General features: G+C 46.9%; 1 protein-coding gene across 1 annotated transcript; it reads left to right on the top strand.

Annotated features, from left to right (window-relative positions):
* Positions 1-6,437: 6,437 nt before the first annotated feature.
* On the top strand, positions 6,438-14,041 carry Gfi1 (growth factor independent 1 transcriptional repressor). The gene is made up of 7 exons (XM_028782387.1): positions 6,438-6,503; positions 6,648-6,810; positions 7,111-7,296; positions 8,837-9,324; positions 9,443-9,580; positions 10,336-10,501; positions 12,817-14,041. The coding sequence occupies exons 2-7, from the start codon at positions 6,696-6,698 to the stop codon at positions 12,993-12,995; spliced, it is 1,272 nt and encodes a 423-aa protein (XP_028638220.1). The 5' UTR covers positions 6,438-6,503; positions 6,648-6,695; the 3' UTR covers positions 12,996-14,041.
* The last annotated feature ends 8,834 nt before the right edge of the window (positions 14,042-22,875 follow it).

A 22,875-nucleotide genomic window follows, 5' to 3' on the forward strand; every position in this document is an offset into this window, starting at 1 on the left:
TTCCCCATGTCAGCTCCGGGGGATTGAACTCAGGATGTGGGGTTTGGTGGCCAGCACACTTACCCATTTGCCCAGGGATAATTACTTATCTGATTGCTAAATTCAGATGTCACATGATTGTCACTTTGTGTTTGTTTGAATTTAAATATTTTAGGAAAAAAACATGCTCTCTCTCCTTTCCTCTGCACTCACTAAGATGGTTCCTCCAAAGACAAAAAATCAAATAGGCTTTTATTTTTTAATACCAGAGAACAACTACAGAAATATGACAGGGTGTGGCCACTGTTCTAAACAAACACGTTTACTAAAATAAAGAGACTTCTACAGTGGTCCCTTCCAGTCTTTTAGCTATTTATTGATATGAATTGATTGGCTTATGTATCACCCAAGATTCTACCTAAAACACTTCCAGTAAGTATCAAGGACCACGCAAATATTCACTATTGGACTTAAAAGCTCCACTCTTAAAAATAGATTCTAAAGAAAGAGTCTGAAATGGGGGCATGAAATGGGTTCATCTCCAGCGCCAGGCACACATGAACAAAGAAAAGGAGGAAATGGTATTAAGAAAACTTACATCATACTATTTAAAAATAAGGAGGAGGGAGGGAGGGAGAAAAAGAGAAAGCTCAATGCTTAGGCAACAGTGCTTAAGAAAATTACAGTTAATAGATCATTTACAGCATTTAAAACAGCAAAAGATTAATATAATTCTAAAAATGTGTTTTGCTGACAAAACAATTATACATATTAATAATAATACTATATAGTGTTTTAATGCCATGATTTTTTCTGTAAAGTAAATTTTACTACAGAAAGTTTGTGTTCTATAAAATAAATAGGCTAGGAAAAACAATACACAAGTATAGCTATTATTTTTAAAAGAGTTATAGCTATGACATTGCTTTCTTTTTCAAGAACAGACCAAAAAACCTGGAAAGTTGGGGGTATTTTTTCCTTATCAGATTGTAAGTAATACACTTTCTAATACTTTAAAACATCTCCATAGGCCTCAGGTCTCTTACCTACTGTCCTTCAGTCTCACATCCCAGGTGAACCTGTGAAGAGGAACACTGAAGGACTTCCCCACCGCCATTCTGCAGTACAGGCTGATTGATGGTCGGACTCTTGGTGAGAAACAGCTGGCAAAGTTGAGCTAGCTTGCCTATGGTCACGGGTTGGTTTTGGCAGAACACAGACTGATAATCACATCTGCCTTCAAAAGTCATGAAGTCCATTTCCCTCCTGGCAACATCTCTGAGCAACTCAAAAGAGGCAAACACTACCAGAATGCATGCTGGGAGTGCAAGCAGCGCCCTCTCTGGGCTTTCCCAATCCCCAGTCTTCCCAAACCCCCCAGGAGAACATGATAGCCTTAAATACTATGGGGAAAAAAGCAGCCAGGATTAATATCATCTCATTGTCTTTATTCATGTTTCAAGTCTTTTGTTGTTAAGTCTAAGTGTTTACATGTGGCCTTCCTGTCTCGGCCTCCTGAGCGCTGAGGGGATTATTGGTGGAACCAGCTCCTCACTGTCTTTGTGAATAGCCCTATGTGATGGCCCTTCAGATAAACGGGCAACTGGCCAGACACTGTTTGGAAGATGAGATTATTCGACATTGAGCATCTACAGGTGATTATTAATGTTACTTTTAAAAAAAATCAGTAAATTGCTTGAATGCAATTGTTTCTCATGCACCTTACTGCTCTCACTCAGATCTCCATCTCCAAAGCAAGAAGAGGGTTCCTTCTAGCTGGGGGAGGGATAAAAGGAGGGAAGGATGTCTCCTTCCGATGTCTCCTCTCCGAGGCACCTCGGGTCTCTCTTTACCTTCAGTGTAGCAATAAAACAAACAAGAGGCGATTTGAAGCTGCTGAGCCAGAGACAGGTCTTTGTAACATCTCTGAGCCTGGCTCTCTGCTCCTCCTTTGCAAACCTCTTAACCTTTCTGGGTCCCCTTCTCCCTACCTTCCTCCTAGGCTCTCCAAGTATAGGATTCACACACCAGCTCCTCAGTATACCTCAGAGATGTCCTATCATCACTTACTAACTGCTTCGATGTGTATTTGTTTAGTTTAATCACGGGGATTCAACAGCCATCTGCCTCTGACCTGCTCCAGAGGACCCTTGCTCCAGCTATTAATAGCAAAGTCAGAAATCCGAAGAGGCCATCAACAGCAAGTGAGAAGATTCGGGTTAGTCAAAGGAGGGCTTAGTGTTCAGTGCTGGTGTGCCTTCACAGAGCCTCCAGCAGCACTTAAATAAGCTGCTCACTCATCACAGAGCCCGGGTGGGAAAAACTAACCCTGAGCTTCTATAAAAACAAACAAACAAACAAAAACTCAAAAACCAGTTCTGCCATTTCTGTGCATATTATGCATATTCTGTGTTTTGCTTAATAAGAAATGTAATTGTAGCTGGGCAGTGGTGGTGCACGCCTTTAATCCCAGAACTTGGGAGGCAGAGGCAGGCGGATTTCTGAGTTCGAGGCCAGCCTGGTCTACAGAGTGAGTTCCAGGACAGCCAGGGCTATACAGAGAGACCCTGTCTGGAAAAACAAAACAAAACAAAAACAAAAAAACCAAAACAAAACAAAAAAGAAATGTAATTGTATCATTCTTGTAATTTTCTTTTGGATTTTTTATTTTCTCTGTCAAAAAGAATAGAAGATGACAAGATAAAGATTTGCTTTGCAGCTACTTTGAGATAGTTACAATAGAGCACACAATAAATGAATTATCAATAGAATATGCCTGATTTACCTTTAGCTAATTCAGTGTGTGTGACCCTTCTAAAATTGCATACCTCTGCACTCATTTATAAAGAAAGAGTGTGTTGAGAATCCTGCCCCTGACAGGGTATGTGTCCTAGCACATAGCAGTGATATAGTCTGTAAGGATAAAATGCTTAATTTATTAAAAGTTTTGAAGAAATGCCATGCTAGCCAAATGTTTTGCACAGATTTACATTCTTACAGTGAAAAATACCACTGACTTTTTTTTCCCCACAGAAAGGGCTTTTTCTTATAATGATTTTAGACTAATCTAAAATATAATAGTTGGAGGGTTAGTTCATTGTCAAGTGTATGGCAAAAGAGTGCCAATACCGGGGTTCAGTCTTCTGAAGCAACAAGGCAATACGCTTGAACATGTATTAGTTGTTTTTGTAATCTGCGGGTCATCACCCGTCCCTCAGGAAGTCAGTTCATAATTTTGGTGCACGGAATAACGCTCAAATTCCAGCCCAACTCACTTGGAAGAGCACTGTGCTGATAACGGCTTCACCTCTGCGAGGAGAGGGTGCGGGCACTGAGTGTGCACAGTCCATAGACGACTACACAGCACAATAGTCTCAAGTTGTTGTATTTTTTATTTGCAGAGGAGTGAGGTTTGAGCTCCTCCCCCCGCCCTGCCATCAATAGTGTTAATTCCACGCCTCCACTGAGGGCAAGGCCACGGTGGGCATTATTCTGAAGCCTTCATTTTTCAATGACACCAAACATCCCCCTGGTCTAGTACCCTGCTGCGGCCCCATGCGCCACCCCTCCCACCCCAACCCAGCCTGCACCAAGCATGGCTCATCTGAGCTGCAGCTCCGAAGTCGCCTTTAATTTCCCAGCTCCGACCACCGGAAGCGAGCGCGAGGCGGGGGCCGGGCGAGGTGGACGCACCCACCGATGTCGCCGGCGCCCGCGGGACGCGCCACTAGCCCGGCCCTTGTTCGCCAGGCTCGACGCTCGCCCACCTCTTCCAAATTTAACCGTTACCTAAATCCGAAGGGAAATGAGCAAACCTCTGGGATTGGGTGTCAAGGTATTTTCAGCTTCGATGGGCGTATTTATCCTCAAGTGTTTCCACAACAAGTTATTTCGGGGCCCGAGGCGCAGGTTTCGCTCTGCGGACGCGGTGGCCGGTGGCCGGGCTCCAGGCCGGAGGCACCGGGTCCGGTGATTCACGGCCCCGATTGGGGAGCGACGCTGCCTAAGCAGGCGACAGGGTTGGAGTGCCCAGGGCCGGAGGGTCCCGGAGCCTAGCGAGCTGCCTGCTCCCAGCGCCCGCCGCTCCAGTCAATCTGTGTCCTGAATCTGTGACTTCTCGCTGCGGAAGTCTCCAGGAGCCAAGAATACTTCGATTTTCTTTCTAGTCATTTCTAGTGCTGGGGATGTCTCAGACATCCCGGGGACTCCATATATAGATAGCCCCGCGGTCCCACAGACAAACAAATTGAGGGGGGGCTGCTCAGGGTTGCCTGGGATGTTGGCCGCAAGAATATCCCCCTCCTGTCACCTCCTGACCCCTTGCGCAAAGGAGGCTCGTGGCCTGCTGTCCCACTGGGGGATGGGGCTGGGGCTGAGAAGGCTAGTGAGTGCCTCTAACGCTCAGGAAGTGAAGTCTGTGGTTTTTGGGGGCTGAGCTCGAAAGGAGATTAAAAAAAAAAAGTCAGATCAGTCTCTCCCGAAAGCAAGATTCAGTTTGCTCACTCTCAGAGCTCGGTGCCCGCGCCCTGACCCCGCAGGTAGGTTTGCTGAACGGCTGTGCCTCCCACCCAGGCGGGGGTGGCCTCGAGGACTGGTAGGAGGACATTGACACTGTGGGGACGTCCCGAGAGCGCAGGCGGGTCCCCACCTGCCCACCTGCTGCAGAGCTCTGGTTGCTGGGTTCTGAAGCCACCCAGGCTGTGGAGCGAAAGATCTGGGAGAGGAGCACACGGTTGGGCGGGTGGATAGGAGAGTGGGATCCACGCAGGAAGGAAACATCTGGTGGCATGTGGCGGCAGCGGGGCTCTGGAGCCTTCAGCTCTCCAGTTCCCAGCCTCAAATGACCAGGGGCAGCCTGGATGGCGGCTGTGCCCGGAGCGTGCCGCCCCGCCCCCTGGACGCCAGCTGCAGCACGAGGTCGCCTTCCCACGCGCTGGGCCTCCTCGCCATCCCCCTAACCCTCCTACCCGGAACCCAGCAAAGCCCTCCGCGGCGTAGGTTTGTGGCCTGGGCGAGGATGCCACCTCTGTGTCTACCCTGTCCCGCGTGGTGCTGACGGGCAGACCCAGCGCGGGACCAGACAGCCCTGGCTTCCTATGGGTCTCGGTCTTGGCCATCGAGGCCCCCGAGCCTCCTCGAGGCCTCCTGGACTCTTGCCCTGTTTTCCTGCTCTTCATGCTTGCTTTAAGAATTGTCCTTTGGTTGCAGTGTCTGGCTGGACAGACAGGGAGTGCGGGAAAATTGAAGCAGCAGAGCCCGGGTCCTGGAAGCCAAACCTGACCAAGGCGTGTGGCACCCGCGCCCCAAGGCCTTCAGGAGCCTGTGTCTCAGGCAGCAGCACCCATCCCCCCGCATGCTTTTCTCCCCACTCCTCCGGGAAGCGCACACAGTAGGGCTGGGGATCTGGAGCAGAAGTCCTTGGGCTCCTAAGTGGGGACCACAGGGTGTGTTCTGTGTGTGGCGCCCAGGGGCGCAGAGGCCCTGGTTCCTCAGTCTGAATCGAACGCAGCCCAAGGACCGGGGGCATGCGCCAGCCTGCGCCCGGTATTTGAGCCCCGCCACCCACGTTCACCCTTTATTGCCTTGGGCCGCGGAGGCTGGAGGATTCGTTTCTCTTTAGGCCTCCCTAGGGTTGCCCCCAGAGTAGGCCAGGAGCTGGGGCGCAGTCACGGCCCCGCCTCCCCGCAGGGCTCGAGTTTCGACCCGAGATTAGGTGAACTGATTGGGGGTTAAAGAGAGCGACGCCAGCTCTTGATCGTGCGGGCCCCGGGACCCCGGCCTCCTGGCCACCGCTCACTCCGGTTTCATCTTGCTGGCCCGCGAAAACCATTGGCGTTCCACAAATTTGGGCGCCGCGTGTTTTCCAGTAAGCACGCAGTTCAGACTCAACTTCCCTAGGACAAGATTTTTTGGTGAGCAGATCAGAAAATACTTCTTTCCGGGACTTGGTTTCTGAAGCGAGGCCTACAGGTCTGGAATATTTCACAGTGGTCGCTGTCCTGCCCAGTGCCGCACCACCATTCCAGTGGGCGTTTCTCCTGGGACAAGTGTTGGTCTTTTGCCACCCCCACCTCACTTTCCTGTCCCCCTGGCTTCCTGCTTTCTGCTCCAGCCACTGCAGCACACAGTCCCTAGGCAAACCAGTCCCTCAGTCCTGTCTAGTGAGCCCCTCTTTCGCTTCTGTTTGTCGCGGGGCTCTTGGAGGTTTTGGCTCCAAGCCCCTTCCGGGTACCAAACACCGAGGCCGCCCTGATCGGCTAAACGAATCCACGCATCCCGGGCGCGCGTCGCAGCCCAGAAAGGAGCAGGCAGGCTTACAGGGCTGACTTGGGATAACGGACCTGTTGTGGACTACTGCTCTCGGGAGAGTGAGGAGTTAGCTTTGCTAGGGAAGGGGAGGGGCTGAGGCGTGGGCAGGGCAGAGCGACGGGACCTGAGCCAGAGCCCGGGGACAGGTTTTACCACTGAGCCGTAGCAGTGGCGGCGGAGACCAGGATTCGCGCCACCTGTCCGAGTGCCACCTGGTGAGCGTGGCGCCTGGGTCCAAGCCCCTCCTCCCGCGGCTTCCCTCTCTCCTCCCCGGCCCGCACTCTCCCTTGGCCTGGGAACCGACCACAACCGCCGTCGGTGCTGACTCTCATTTCCACCCAATTTTCCCCTCCTCTCAGAACTCAGAGGAACCGAGGGTCCAAACATCCGTCCAGCGGCTGGCCACCATGCCGCGCTCATTCCTGGTCAAGAGCAAGAAGGCGCACAGCTACCACCAGCCGCGTTCTCCCGGGCCGGACTACTCCCTGCGCCTGGAGACCGTGCCTGCGCCGGGCAGAGCAGGTGCGAGGCGCGCAGAGGCCGGGCGGGGCAGCTGCCAGGGACGCCGACTCTGCTCCAAGCCACCTCGATCCCTAGGAATCAGGGGAGGCTACCCTAATTCCCCTCGGGTGCTTTTTTTGTTTCTTGGTGCTCAGATTTGCCGAGCTTGCCAGAGATGCCCCTGGCGCTGGCAGTAGGCTCTTGAATCCGGGAGGTCTCCCGGCCGTGTCAGAGAGGACAGAGAAGGACGCGGGCGCCACGGTGGAACCACTTCAGTTCGGCCAGACTTAGGTTTATTTCTCTCCTGAATCTTCTCCGCAGACGGCGGCGCTGTAAGCGCAGGCGAGTCGAAGATGGAGCCCCGAGAGCGTTTGTCCCCCGACTCTCAGCTTACCGAGGTTCCCGACAGAGCCTCCGCGTCCCCCAACAGCTGCGAAGGCAGCGTTTGTGACCCGAGCTCTGAGTTCGAGGATCTCTGGAGGCCTCCTTCTCCCTCCGTGTCTCCAGGTAAGGGCCCTGTTTCGAGGTCTTGTGGCAGAGTCCCGGGGTTGCAGCACTGAGGGAAGCCCGCACAGGGGATGCAGAGGGTCGGTCTAGGGAACTGGCTCCTAAGGAAAGGGGTTCAGCGGGAGGCATCCAGCCTCCTTACTGGACACCTTGTCCGAAGTGCCCTCTGCCTCCTTCCAAGGCCCTTAGCTCCAGGCTGGCCCTTAATTCGTTTGCCTAGAACTTACGGGTGAGGTCAAATGAACTGGTCCTCTCTCCTGGCTGGCTTTTCTTTTATGTCCGGAATTCATTGTTTAGAAAGTGTCAGGTCCCAGAATCCAGGACCCAGACTTGAATACCTCAAACAAGAGACCTGGGCAGTCTGAGCAGGACAGAGCTGGCTGCCACACTGGCGTGCAAGGTGCTGCTGAAAATCTCAGCTCCCTGGCTCTGCCTTCAAAAACTTCATTTTCTCCCCTAATGCTAAGAAGGCCTAATCAGGGGAACCAGCATGCTCAGATTCATTTCCAGGGAGCAATTGACTAGAGTTGATGGCGGCGGCGGGGGCGGGGGCGAGGGGGTGTGTGAAGGGGAGTATCTCGGGTCACAGCAGAAGTAGAAAGGAGATCAATCCAAATTCTGCCAAGAGCAGGTTATGTCCCTGTCACACGACTAGCTTATTCACTCCCACAAGCAGAGGGTTCTTCCTGGCAGTGTGTGACCAGGCTCATGGAATAGGTCCGCCCAGAATGGAGTACACTTACTTGCATTCATTCAATACCCAGTTTTAGCAAAATTCACGTGCATGAAGGGAGAGGAGTTCTTCTGAAGGTGGTGGCTAGCTCTTGTTTGTTTGTTTTGTTTTGTTTTTCGAGACAGGGTTTCTCTGTGTAGCCCTGGCAGTCTGGAACTCACTCTGGCCTCGAACTCAGAAATCCGCCTGCCTCTGCCTCCCAAGTGCTGGGATTAAAGGCGTGCGCCACCACCGCCCGGCGGTGGCTAGCTCTTAACTGTAATTTTTCATCAGAAATCTGTCAATTTTTCATCAGAAGTCTATCAGGGATGGGCATACTTCGCGCCCTTGTCTGCTGTCCCTTGCGTCATAGGTTTGAGAAATCTTGGGGCCATTCCAGTTTGTTTAGTTTGACACTCCTAGACAACCTGGGCCCAGCGTGTATTGGCCTTCTTCGTTCTTTATAATCTATTGCAAAAAGGGATTGAGTGGAGGAGTACTTGGAAGGAGTCAGGTCCCTAAGCCTAAACTCTAGGTGTGTGTCTCAATCCTTCTAGCAGGGGCTGGGAGTGGGTGGGGTCCAGCCAGAGAACCATCAAAACGAATTTACCCGCCTCTCTGTATCATTTAAGTATCACTTTGCTGCGCTGTCACTGGCCCGGGAAGCCCCGCGGACCCACCTGAGTTTTACTCGGGGTTCGGTGTGTGTAGGGGGGGGGGTCTACTTGGCTCTCTAACCAGCTAGGGCGCCTGACAGTAGTGATCATGCACTGCGGGCTCCGCCCAGCAGCCTCGAACCTGACCCCACGGCCTCCTGTGCCTCCTCAGCGTCGGAGAAGTCGCTGTGCCGCTCTCTGGACGAAACCCAGCCCTACACGCTGCCCTTCAAGCCCTTCGCGTGGAGTGGCCTGGTGGGCTCGGACCTGCGGCACCTGGTGCAGAGCTACCGGCAGTGCAGCGCGCTGGAGCGCAGCGCGGGCCTTAGCCTCTTCTGCGAGCGCGGCGCGGAGTCCGGCCGCCCAGCAGAGCGCTACGGCCCCGAGCAGGCTGCGGACGGAGCGGCTGCGGGCCAGCCCGGGAGCTGCGGAACCGCCGGGGGCGCCACCAGCGCTGCGGGCTTGGGGCTCTACGGCGACCTGGCGCCCGCGGCAGCCGGGCTGTACGAGCGGCCGAGCCCAGCAGCGGCCCGGCTGTACCAAGATCGCGGTCACGAGCTGCACGCGGACAGGAGCGCGGGCGTCAAGGTGGAGTCGGAGCTGCTGTGCACCCGCCTGCTGCTGGCCGGCGGCTCCTACAAGTGCATCAAGTGCAGCAAGGTGAGGCTCCCGCGCGCCTGGCCTCATCAGCCCTGTGTCCCCAGTCCGTGACCCTCCAGCGTGCGCACCCCGCGACCCCCCTCAGCAGCCTTCTCCCTGGCCCCCCACTCGCCCTCAGGTGTTCTCCACCCCGCACGGGCTGGAGGTGCACGTGCGCCGGTCCCACAGCGGCACGAGACCCTTTGCGTGCGAGATGTGCGGCAAGACCTTCGGGCATGCGGTGAGCCTGGAGCAACACAAGGCCGTGCACTCGCAGGTAAGCTTGGCGCTGGCGGCTTGATTCGGCTTTCAGCTTGCCCACCCACTGCCTCCAGACTTTCCACTGCCTTCTGGCGCCACTTCTGCTTGCCCCCCCTATTTAGGTGTGCAGAGAGGCCTGGGTGACAGAGGTCCTGGGTGTGCTGCGATCTGAGATTATCGCAGTGTCGCACCTCTGTGAGCCGCCAGCGGTGGAATTCTATTGGAGTTTGCTGCTAATGCACTGGCTTTTATTCCCTTTTCATCCTTCCTAACTGGCAAGGGAGGGTCTCAGTTCGTGCACAGCGTCCAGTAGCGAATGCTAGCCATTCATTTATTCATTCATTCGTTTATAACTTGCCTAAGTCCAAGGCTTTAGGCACCTGAGAATCCTGTAGACACACAGGTCCTGTATGGTGATTAAAGAGAGAGATAAGCAAAATACTATACAAGTGTCTGTGACAGCAGCCCATCTGGTCCAAACCCCACAGTGACTGCGGAGGAGGGGCAATCTTAAGTGGCTGAGGTCCTGCTGAGGAGGGTGTCAGTGGGTGTCAAAAATGTAGGGCGGACCTACGCTTTTGCCCTGGGTGTGGAGGGTTGTGGCTGTAAAGTGTTTTGGTAGAAAACGCGTTAATCAGTAGGTGTTGAATGATGGGGTGGAGGGAGGGAGGGAGGAGAGGGTGTCTGGCTATGGGAGATATGTAGATGTTGGGGAACAGGTGAAGAAGCCCTACATGCTTCTCTCCCTCTCCCTTCCTCTCTGCTCTGCAGGAACGCAGCTTTGACTGTAAGATCTGTGGTAAGAGCTTCAAGAGGTCATCCACGCTGTCCACACATCTGCTCATTCATTCGGACACCCGGCCCTACCCCTGTCAGTACTGTGGCAAGAGGTTCCACCAGAAGTCAGATATGAAGAAACACACCTTCATCCACACAGGTGAGCTAATCCTGCAGTTGTAGAAGATGTTTGGAGCACATGATTCTCCATCTATATTCTGGCTCCAATGACTAGTTCTCCCCCAGAGTGAACTTGGGTTTGTCTCTGGGTCTGAAGAAGTATTTCCCTCTATGTTAACAGCTTTGCTGCATCCAGCCCTCCTAGAGAGTCAATGTAAATCTTTACTAGAGATGTAGGGATTCATATGTTTCAACTACACTTTAGTTTTATAAGAGCTTCCTTTGTTTGAGCAGGAAAAGAAAAGCAAATGTTACTAACTTTCCTGCGTTCTGTGTTGACAGCTCCAGGAGACAGGAACTGTTTCTTTAGCCCCATTTTAGAGATGAGGCTCAGAAGGATGAAATAACTTACCCAGGATTACAGGGCTCAAATTCAGATTTGTTGGTCTGAGCTCTCAAATTCATAGATAGTCTTGACTTGCTCGTTGTGTAGTCAGTCACTTTTACAGCTGTGGGAGATGGTCAATGAGGAAATTCCTATTATTGTTGTTCCTTTCGAGTCATCAACAGTTTTGTTCCCTGACAGTGACAATTCCCTACTTATTACAATGCTCTAAGAACATCCAAGTGTTTCAGATTGCTCATTTCCCTTGGTGCTTTCCTGCTGCTCCACACAATAAACTGGGATCCTCTTACTCAGACAATGAGTGATCTATCAGTCAGTTTCAGTAAATTTCAGTTCTCTACCTTCCAGTCTGGGACGCCTTCCTTAACAATTCAGGAGCAGATGTGCAGGCTTACTGTCAGGAGCTTGTGAACTAAAGTGATTCTCTTGCCCCTTAGAACATTTCCTGTAACAGTCAACGTGACAGTTACATGAGACCACAATGTCTGACTTTACTGAAGAACAGGGACATTTCTTTAAATCACATCATAGCTGGATACAGTGACAGAGACAGGTAAAGTTCTGTGAGATGGAGGCTAGCCTCAGCTACATAATGAGTGCTAGGCCAGCTAGGACTATATAGCAAGATCCTGTATTTAAAAAATCACAGTGCCTTCCAGGATCCCACAATTAATGTTTGTAAATATTTATAAACAGTGTAGACATTTGTATCATAAAACTCAAGGGGAAAAACCTCACTTTAATCATGCCCCCTTGCCTGAAATTTCCATTTAATTCACTTCTTTTTTTTTTTTTTTTGAGACAGATTTTTTTCTGTGTAGCCCTGGCTGTCCAGGAACTCACTTTGTAGACCAGGCTGGCCTCGAACTATTTCACTCTTTATTAATTGTTTGAGACACTTATCAAAATTCAAATAGAGTCTTGACTGAACGACACATTTGATTCTTTATTAAGCATTTATTTAATTAAACAATTAACTTAAACATTTTATTAAACCTTGGCTAGAAATCATTTCTCAGACATATTTGACTCCAGAGGGACAGAGTAAGTTTTGTAGGTGAGTCTTTATCAAGAAATCTTAAGCACAAAGAGAGATGGAAGTTCTTTAGAAACAAGCAAACAGAAACTTTTTTTTCCTGTTTATTTGTTTGATTCCTCAAAGCCAAGTACCAACCATAGACCCATGAGGGGAGTGTTTGGGAATGTGTACCATTTACCCAAATTTTAACCAGAGCACAAGACCAGAAAAGACAAAACCTGTTGGTTTTCTATCTGTTACCTGCTTTTTAAAATTTTCCCTCCCCTTGCCTATTATCTGTTCTGAAGTATTGGCATATTAAGAATCCTGTGATTTAAAACCTCAGAGGAAGAAAGAATTAAAAGATAGAAAAGAAAACTTTAAGAAATTATTTGTGGCTCGAATGTGGATTTTAAAAAATTAAGACATTGGACAAACCTGTGTTCTTCAAGAGCAAGAAGGAAGGCAGCTTCACTGGCCACACAAAATAACACCCACTTGGAAACTCAGATTTGAAAACTTCCTCTGACGAAAGCAGTCATAGGGTCGGTAGGATAGCTCCTCCCACCTCTGCTGAACATCTGCTCTGGGGGCCCTGTGCTTCTATAAGTCAGCAGGCTAGTCCTCCGGGGTGGATACAGTTGGGGGAGGGCACGTGGTCTTTGCTCAGTTTCCGTTTAGCAGGAAACCGTTTGAGACCTTTGGCTGGGAGCCTCCACTCAAAAAGTCTCCCTTCCACCTGGTACACCCGTGACTTACTGGGAACAAGTTTCAGGCCAGGAGTTGGTTCATGTTGCAACCCATCCCTCTCCAACGTCGTGAAAGTCTTAGCCAGTGGCTAGCAAGAGCATGTGGGTCGCAACGGGTCCCCCCCCCCCCCCAGGTTTATCATTGGCTCATACTTCCTGCCCTTGGTCTTCCATCCTTGCAGGTGAGAAGCCCCACAAATGCCAGGTGTGTGGCAAAGCCTTCAGTCAGAGCTCCAACCTCATCACTCACAGCAGAAAACACACGGGTTTCAAGCCCTTTGGCTGTGACCTGTGCGGGAAGGGCTTCCAGAGGAAGGTGGATCTCAGGAGGCACCGAGAGACTCAGCATGGACTCAAATGAGTACTCTGGCAGACTGCGGCACCAGCTGTGTAACACTACTGTGAGGGATGGCTTCCCTGACTCCCTCCAGCTCCTTCTCAGGCCAGTGTGCAAAGTTCACCATGGTAATTCCCCTTCACCTTCCTTCCCAGAGTTGCTAGAGGACACGAGCTCCGGTTTCTAAGGTCAGACAAGAGTGGGAACCACAGCAGCCTTCTGTGTTTTGGGCTTCCCTACAGCTGAGGATGAGGATCAAATGAGATCTTGCACCTCCCAGGTCTTCCCTTTTCTGCTCACAGACCAGAAAGAACTCTAGGCAGCTGCTGAAAGAGGAGGTGTCTTAAGCTTTGGAAGCTGCCCAGTGCTTTTATTGAGAAAGAATGAACTCTTCTTCTGGGGAGACTGTTGACTCCTTTGTCCTCCACCACACACCAGTTTAGGGAAGGAACTCCATTCCTTTGAAATCATCAGTTGCACCATCAAGCCTGCCAGGAGAAGAAGCAGAAAAAAGAGGACTTGGTGATGAGAGGGAGTCAGCGGACCTGTGATGCCATCAGAGGAGGTGGAACTGTGGAGCAGCTCCAGGGAACAGGCCCTTCATTTACTCACTGATCATGGGCCACAGGTTCTCAGTGTAAGGTACCGGAGAGCCAGAGATTAAAGTCACAGCCCCTGACTCTCAAAGGTTATCAGTTGGACCTCAGCATAGCAGGAGCCTTTGTTCTGTGCCTTCCCAGGGAGTTCTGAAAAAGGCCACACAAACATTCGGACTTCTTTTTGACACTTCTGGAGTTTTTCAAGTGTAAACAAGAAGGAACTGGAGAGTTATTTCAAAAATTCATGAGCAAATCCAGTTTTTATTGTTAGTCGGAATTTTATAAGATGCCTGAGCTGATAGGTGTGTGGCAAAGGCTATGGCTTCAACTCCTGCCCCATATCATCTAGGAAAAACGTATTTTTCCTGTGAGGGTTGAAAATGTTCCTAGATCTTCTTGAGTGCATTATGTATTAGCAAAATCATATTTATTAGAATATTGTTTTAACTTAATAAAGTATTAAGATTATTACAGCTTGTCTTTCATTAGGCCAGGAATTTTGGGGGAAGGCTGTTGGTGTTTTTGCTTATTTTTTTCCTGTAGGGTACACCAGGACCAGAGGACTGCAGAGGAAAACCAAAGACTAAATCACAATTGTTCCAGTTTTCATATTTCCCCCTTCTTTTATTCCTAAGAACTTTAAAAAAGATTAATTTTTTGTTAATTTTAATTATGTGTCCATGTATCCCTATTTGTTCGTGTGGATGTGTGCGCATGAGTACACATAACCACAGGCCTGAGAGAGCATTGGATGTCCTAAGGTTGGAGTAATTTTGAGGGGTTGCAAGCCACCAGACATGTGTGCGAATAACCAAATGCAGGTCCTCTGAGAGAGCAGGAAGCAACTCTAAGCTGCTGAGCCCAGCCTCCAAGCCTGTCTGTCTATCTATCTATCTATCTATCTATCTATCTATCTATCTATCATCTTCCTTTCCTTTTAAAAACAGGATCTCACTATACCTATATAGTGAACTCATAGAGATTTGTTTGCCTCCTAAATGCTGGGATGAAAGGTGTGTGCCACTAGACCTGGCTAATATGTCTTAAATGAAAACTTAGGAGGTATGTAAAACTCGGCTTCTACAGCCTTGTAGAGTCCTGGATTGACCCATAGGAACTTCAATTCTTACCTCTGAGAATTTCATTTTAACAAAAACAAACAAGTAAAAACAAAACCCCCAAAACCTAAACAAAACCAAACCAGGACATAGGCTTCTAGAAGAAAAATTATAGACTTTTGATTCAGAGACCTGAATGCTTTTAAAATGTATGTATGTATGTATGTATGTATGTATGTATGTATGTATGTATTTGTGTGTGTGTGAATATGTATGTACATGAGTGTGCAGGTGCCTCAGGTGGCCAGAAAAGGGTGCTGTAGCCCTTGAGGCTGGAGTTCTCGGCAGTTGTGAGCTGTCTGACATAGATCGACTCACGTGCTCTGTGAGCAGCAGGTGCTTCTGAGTCACCTCTTCAGCCCAGATTTGAGTATAGGTTCTGTCACCAATGTATTCTGTGTCTAGGCAAATGTTTTCAGTTCCTAGTTTCCTTACCCATAAAGCATAGCTGTGGTCCTTTCAACCCAACCTAATTCTGATTACTCAGACTCCATGGAGACTGGAGAGAAGGGGAGAAAAAGGGAGCAGGGGAAGAGATTGATTGATTGACTGACTGGCTGCTGTGTAGAAAGGAAATTACAATCCTAAAATCTGAGAGAAATGTGAAATGGGGCTTGGGGCTTGTCTTGGGGTCACATGTCACATTCTCTTGTGACTTGGATACTTCCAGTTCCATATTCCAGGGCAGGAATTCAGCCCTGAGACGAGCTGTTGCAGAGGCCATGGAGAGCACTTTTTACTGGTTTGCTCTCCATGGCTTGCTCAGCCTGCTTACAGCACCCAGGACTACAACCCAGGGATGGTCCCACCCACAATGGGCTAGGCCCTCCCCATCAATCACTAATTAAGAAAATGTACCACAGGCTTGCCCACAGCCTGATCTTATGGAGATGTTTTCTCAAGTGATGTTCCCTCCTCTGAGTCAACTCCAACTTGTGTCAAGTTGACATAAAACTTGCCAGCATAGGGTTATTCTGTTCCCGTCCCATCAGTTGGTCCTTTAAAAGACTGAAACCAGGATAATGTCCTAGCCTTTTCTACTACCTGTGCTCTGATGGCTTCTAGCCAGAGCTTCAGCCCACATGGCCCAGGGGAACTGACAACATTATTTCTACTGATCAATTTCTCACATGTTAACTGAGTACCCAGCATATGTTTGGAAACATAGAAGTGAGGACAAGTCCCATGGAGCTTCATTCCGCACTAGGTGATGAAATCACACAAGACTTTTTCAGTGGGGGTTGGGGGCGTCGAACCTCTCAAATATAAGTCCTTAGCCATTCTTGTTGGTTTCCCACGACTAAGTCTTTCCATGTCAGTTGATTCTCATCCACAGTTCACTCTGGTAGAGGTTTGAAGGTATCTCAGAAACTGTGTGATAAAGAGCCCAAGCTCAGGAGAATCGTTTTCACAATATCCTGGGAGGCCAAGCCCTATTGAATGAACATAAGATGGCATCTTGCTCACAAGTCAGCATGTGCACTGGTCTCTTAGTTCCAACCCGATAGAAAAATAAAATTATAATGAAGGAGGAGTCAAGCTGATTGAAACCTGTGGGTTCTGAATTTACCCGTCTTGCCTGATGACATTGGCATATTTGCTCCACTTTCACAGGTTTTGCTTAAGCTATTAGAAGTTGTTTCTCTCTCTCTCTCTCTCTCTCTCTCTCTCTCTCTCTCTCTCTCTCTGTGTGTGTGTGTGTGTGTGTGTATGTGTGTGTGTTTTCTGTTTTGTTTGTTTGCTTTGAGATAAGGTCTTACTATGTAGCTCAGGCTTTACCAATCTAGTAGTGGGGATAACAGGTATATCCCACCATGCTTAGGCTAGAAATTATAATTTTGGCATTCACTTTTTTTTTAATTGGGAAAACTATTTATCTCTGTATCCCTCAGTTTAGAATCAAAACAAATTACTGTGCCAGTTGCCCTGTGAAATTTGAAGATTGAAAATATCTCTCTTAATGTTATTGCTTGGCTCCATTAAAAATGGATTGTGAATATTCCGTGTTGCATTATTCATGAGGTGGGCTCTATGCCTTTTGTCTGCCAGAGTAACAGTAGAAAGGGTAACGGGAGACACCCAGCGCACCTTTGTTTCTTCCTCTAAATTTTTAATAACCTCCAGCTAGCCAGTTGGTGAAGCTCAGCTCTTGCACAAAAGTGGAAAAGCACAGCTAACCCTGTTAGCTGAGTCTTTCAGGAGCTAATTTGAGTTTGTGTTCATCTACACCAGACATGATTAAATTACCTATCAAGTGTGCTGAGCTATCAGGATTCAAGCCCAGTAAAAGGTGAATTCCATCTGATTGATTTGAGACACAAATGGAACAACTGAGGTCTCTATGCACTGCCTTAATTAAAGGGGCAGCAGAGTAGCACTCCTGTGACTGCCACCGCCCTTGAAAACTGTGTGTGCATAGTGATTTGACCCAAGTCATTTTGCTGGGAGCCTTTTTGTTTAACTTGGTCATCTAACAGAAGTAAGCTAAGATCAAGGAAGCCAAAAGGTCTCCACTCTCCCTTTGCATGTCTAGAGCTATGTTTGCTTCAATCTGCACTTCTGAATTATTACCAAAGTCAAAACTTTCTATGGAGTTCATTACATATTTATTTAAACATTATCATGAAGCCAGATCTAAAACATAAAAACTTCAGAGAAATTTCACACAGAGCCTTTCTAACTTTACAGTCCACGGGTTAGTTCTTAATTTGTTTCTCGATCCTTTATTCACTGGTCTATACACGTATGCTCTACTTTTGTTTGTTTGTTTATTTATTTTACTTTGTGGTCAGGGCACTTATAATTTATATCTGCGAGCTTCATTCATTTTCTTACTGTATAGGCATATACTTAAAACTGAAATATAGCTCACAGTGAGAATTTGGACCTTGTTTTTTGTTTATTTTGAGACAGGTTAGGCTCTGAGTTATCAGTCTTCCTGCCTCCAGAGAGCTAGATTTACAGGTGAGTTCTAACAATCCTTGCTTGGACAATTTTTGTGATTAAATTATTTTATGTCTTAATACTTAATTATAAATTTTATAATTTTTGAAGACTTATTAGGAAAAATGAGGTTTTTTTAATGGTAGTGCTTTTCACTCTAAGCAAAACATTTAAACCACACTGGAAGTTACAGAGAAGAAATAACAACTTCAGGTACACCCTCCATTCTGTCATATTTACTTCAGGTGCTATTTTATTCATTTAAAAATTTTGTTACAACTTTATGTGTATGAGGGGCATGTTAAAGTCAGAGGACATCTTGTACATTCAGTTTGTCCTTAAGCGTTTTAGATTCTGGACAACAGGCTTAGTTGGCAAGCTCCGAAACTTACTTTATTTTGAAATAGAACTAGTTTCTATCCCCAAGACAGCAAGGGAGAATTCCTGCACATGACTTCCGAGCCTTAAAAAATGTTTGGAAATTGGATGTAAGTAATCTGTATTTCATGGTTATCTCTTCACAAGTTTATTGGCTTGACGGGTCTCCCTCTCAGTGAAATGTTTGCTCACGTACCTTTTTTTTTTTTTAATTAAAATGAGGCTGCCAGCTTCTTTATCAGCCTTTCCTTTCTGTGTGTACTAATCACTCACTTGTTAGAACACAGGCTATAGGATGAAAGGAGTCTGTCAGCCAGCATGCCTTGCACGTATCCCAGTGTCCTTCCTCCATCTCTTTCTTTGTTTGCTTTTGTTATTTTCGTGACACAGTTTCTATGTGTAGCCCTGGCTATCCTGGAACTCCATCTGTAGACCAGGCTGGCCTTGTTTCAGAGATCTACCTTTCTCTGCCTTCAGAGTGCTGGGATTAAAGGTGTGAGCCACTACCTGGTGTCTTTGCCTTTTCACTTTGATGAGGTCAGTTTGGTTTTTGTGTTAGTGTAGTCTGATGTACTGGTATGTTCCTGGGCTAGTTAATTTTTGTCATCTTGACCCAAGGTTAGGTCATCTGGGAAGAGGGAACCTCAACTGAGAAAATGCCTCTACCGGATTGGCCTATGGGCAAGTCTGTGGGGGCATTTTCTTAACTGATGATTGGCTGGTGGTACCACCCTGGGCAGGTGGTTGTGGATGTAGGAATGCAGGCTGCACAAATCATAGGTAAAAATCCGGGAAGCAGATTTTCTTCCTGGTCTTTAGAGTTCATGATTTGCTTGAGGGAAGCCCTTAAGGATGTGCTGTGATTTTGACTTCTAAGCCAAACTAACCCTTTCCTTCCCAAGATGATTTTGGTCATGATTAAAAAAAAAAAAGCGACAGAAAGTGAATCCGGACAATTCCTCTATGATTGTTGCTTTTCTTAAGAATCTTTGGGGCTGGAGAGATGTCTTAGTGCTTAAGAGTATTTGCTTCTCTTACAGGAACCTGGGTTCAGTTCCCTTCCCTTACGATTGTGGTAGCTTCTATTTCCTTCCTTACTTGTTTTTTCCTTTTGTACTTCCAGGATCACACTTGTCTATGTGCCCAGCCCAAGTGTCTGTTCTATGTGGTTCTCCTCTGGGTTTGCTGCTGGTCCTACTGTTTGCCTCTGCTTGAGCCAGAGTCCCATATATAATTAAACTAAACGTTAGCTCCTAATGACTAGCAGAAGAGACTTCCCTCTGACCTGCTTCATTCTCTTCAGATATCTTGGCTATTTGTGACCCTTGTTCTTGCACATGAAAACCTTGGTTAGAATTTTGGTGGGTGTTATTGTCATGACTCCGAGCCTAGCAACTGCCATCTTTGGGGGTTCAGTTATGTCCTTTGGCAAAAGGATTACCTCACCTGAGCTTATTGACTCCTCTCATGGATGTGTGAGTTTAATCTATTCAGCTAGGGAAAAGCATCATCCCTGTTGGGTGAAGACTTTCCAGTGTGGAAGACTGGGGGAGGAGTGCCCTTGTAGTAACCCTTCTCACTGTGCTCTGTAAATTCACTAAACTTGATTTCCCAAAGTAACCCCTGGTGGAATCTTGCCTCAGTTTGTTAGTTTGTTGCTGGGACCTTAGGGAGAAGAATAAATGTTGTTTATGGATCCCCTTGGGAAAGAATTTATCAACGTATACATTGTTTACTTTGAGGAGAATAGGAATCATTTTGATATTAAATGTAACATAACATTTATTTGTTTTTTAAAAATGTCTTTGAAGTTTCTTTATCATATTCTCTCTATATAAATATATACCTATATATTTATTTATAAACATATATGTAGGTATGCTGATCTTACAACTCTGTTCAACCTTTTACATTTGCTATATATAATTTTAAATAGCCTGTATAAGATAATAATGCTAAGATATGAAAATGATTATAGCTTTCTATCCCCTTCTTTTGAAGTTATTCTTCCTGTCTTTGTGGTAGCAACGGCCAATTCTGTGCTGAATGGGAGTAGTGAATGCTTTTGATTTTTTTAAATTTAGTGTGATGTTTTGGTGGGATGGAGGCAAGTAACTTTTAAGAAATCAAGCTAAGGGATGGAGAGACGCTCAGCTGGTAAAGTGCTTGCTTTGCAAGCATAAGGATTTGAATTTGAATCCCCAGAATCCATGGGAAAATCCAGACAAGAACCTCTAATGACAATCCTGGGGAGTTGGAGACAGGAAAGTCCCTGGGCCTTGCTGTCCAGCTGGCCTTACAGAGTTCCAGGCTCAGGGACAAACCCTGTTTGAAAATACTACTACTCCTAATACTCCTAATACTACTCATAATAGTAATAACAATAATCATAGAGAATAATAGAGGAAGACATGTGCTGTTGTCTTTGGCTTGCACACTTAGGCACACATGTGTGCACATACATATAACACACAAAAAATAAATTGTGGTGTTGATCTTGATTGTCAGCTTGATACAACTAGCAGGAAGGATTCTCAGCTGAGGAATTGCCTCCATTGGATTAGCCTATAGCCACTTCCCAGGGCACTTTCTTAGTTGCTAGTCATATAGAAGGTCTCAGCCCACTGGGACAGTTCCATCCTTAGGCAGGTAGGCCTGAATCTTACGAAAAGATAGCTGGGCATGAGCCAGGGATCCAACCAATGAGCAATGCTCTTCCATGGTCCCTGTTTCAGTTCTTACCTGGGTTCCTGCCCTTACTTCCTTTGGAGATGGATTGTAATCTGTGAGATGAAATAAACCCTCTTCTTCCCAAATTGCTTGGAATCATGGTGTTTATCAGAGCAACAGACACCAAACCAGAACAGAAACAAATGTTCACAGAACTGTATTTGTGCCAGGCATGGTAGCACCCGTATTCTCAGCACTGGTGAAACTGGTGGATCTCTGCCAGTTCTAGTCTAGCCAGGGTGACCTGTTAAAAGTCTGTCTCAGAAAAAAAATTCTACTTGTAAGATTTCTATTCCCCTCCCTTCTTTGTAAGTGATGGGACTAGAATCTGGGGCCTTTGATCTGCAGCACCCCACTTCTGAGTAACACCTGGAGTGAATGTTTTCCTCATCTGGTTATATTCTTTGATCTTACTATATAGCTGATTTGCCTTTGTCTCTCAGGTGCTGAGAGTTCAGGTGTATAATTACCCAGATATGTGAGTTCTTCTAATAGTTAATAAACATTTAATCTTATTGTGTTTTTCAAATTTCTTGAAAAGTTTTCTGGCCCTTTAATTTGCTTATGTGACAAATATTTACAAGTTTTTAAAAAATGTGTTAAATTACTCTTACTTCATTATGACCACCCAAGTGCTGGGATTTAGGAGTGGGCTACCATGACCCACTAAATGCTAGTTTTTTAACTCTGTTATATTGTTTATATGTGTTTGCTGTTCCCTAATTTCCAATAAGCATTTATCAATAAAATTTACATGTGTGTGAAAGACAGAGACAAAGAAAGAGAAGGAGAAAGAGAGAAAGATTGAGGCTGAATTACTCTGTCAGGTCCCAAACATCAACATACTGCCTTAGAATGCCAGCTCATTTGCTGGTGTTTTGGGGAGGACACTAACTTGCAAGGCTAACTTGCAAGGCTTTCTAGAGCTTGATTTGTAATTGTGCAGGAGAAGCGAAAGCAGGAAGCCAGATTTACTTCTTAAAGCTTTACAAACTTCATTGAGAAATTTCTTATTTTGTTAAATTAAGAAGCCTAGTTTCAATTCTGTTTTTAATTTTGTTTTTCACATGAATCAGACATTCCCTGGTTTTCCTTTCTGAGAAGTAAAGCCAACTGTCGAGAGTGTCTTAAGGTCTGAGCAGAATGCCCATGTGACTTGGGGCAGTCGGGAGCCATTGTTCCTTTAGTGTTTAGTAGACTCCTGTAGATTTCACCTCTTGACTTTACCTTCCCTGAGATTTCACAGAAACTCAACTTCCCCTTTCCCTGCACTGAAACCGCTATTCATGGGATGATAATAATCTCAACCTAGCTGAGGGAGAACTGCCACAGCCTATTGTTTTTGTACTGCATATTTGTGACTTGCTTTTGTCTAGTTTTTGGTTATGCCATGCAGTATATAAAAGAATACATAAAAAATTAAAATAAAGGTAGAACTAAATAATGTTCAAAACTCTTATTTGTAAATCTTCCTGTTTTTCCATCTAAACTACCACTGTTTTTTTTTTTATGTTTTTTTTTTTAAATCTAAACACGACAACTATCAAAGCTTGAGATGTAACTAGCCAAGTTCTCCAGAAGATGTGGAAAAAGAGATTTACATTATTCTTCTATTCTGTCTGTTCATCTGTCTCTCCATGTAGTTCAAAGAGGATGACCAGCTGTAGTCAGTAGATGCTTATATATATATTTTTTTGTGAAATGATTATGTTGTATGTATTCAATGCACATTCCTTATTGAATTTTCAAGAGTAAGGTGTTAGCAAAGTCAGACAGCACTAACGTGTACTCAGAATCTAATGATTCATAATTCAGTCTGGTGTGACTTCTCCTGAGGAGCTCTAAGCAAGCATCTGTTTATCCAGACACAACACCGATGACAGGCCACAGAAAAGACGTCTACTAATTCTAGCCTAGTGAACCAATGAGCACATTGCATGTACTGAGGAGCGTGGGTGACTTGGGCAGCTGCATAGCTGACAAGCCCGACCCAGCATGGGTGGGCCATGCTTCAAAGCTGTATCCCTGGAATTTCCTGCACAGTTGGCGGGTGGCTCCAGGAAACAGCCCTCTCTACTCCCCAAATCACTGACTGCTTAGAGACTTCTGGGGGAGGCTTGTAGTCTTGTTACTTTC

The sequence above is a fragment of the Grammomys surdaster genome, unplaced genomic scaffold (assembly GCF_004785775.1).
Source record: "Grammomys surdaster isolate TR1022 unplaced genomic scaffold, NIH_TR_1.0 751, whole genome shotgun sequence".
NCBI classification, from domain to species: domain Eukaryota; kingdom Metazoa; phylum Chordata; class Mammalia; order Rodentia; family Muridae; genus Grammomys; species Grammomys surdaster.

What these genes read in the sequence shown, in the direction of transcription:
- Gfi1 (XM_028782387.1), top strand. Translation starts at nt 6,696, where the DNA reads ATGCCGCGCTCATTCCTGGTCAAGAGCAAGAAGGCGCACAGCTACCAC. An exon ending in AGTGCATCAAGTGCAGCAAG is followed by an intron (nt 9,325 to 9,442) that starts GTGAGGCTCCCG and finishes ACTCGCCCTCAG; the next exon opens with GTGTTCTCCACCCCGCACGG. An exon ending in ACACACCTTCATCCACACAG is followed by an intron (nt 10,502 to 12,816) that starts GTGAGCTAATCC and finishes CCATCCTTGCAG; the next exon opens with GTGAGAAGCCCCACAAATGC.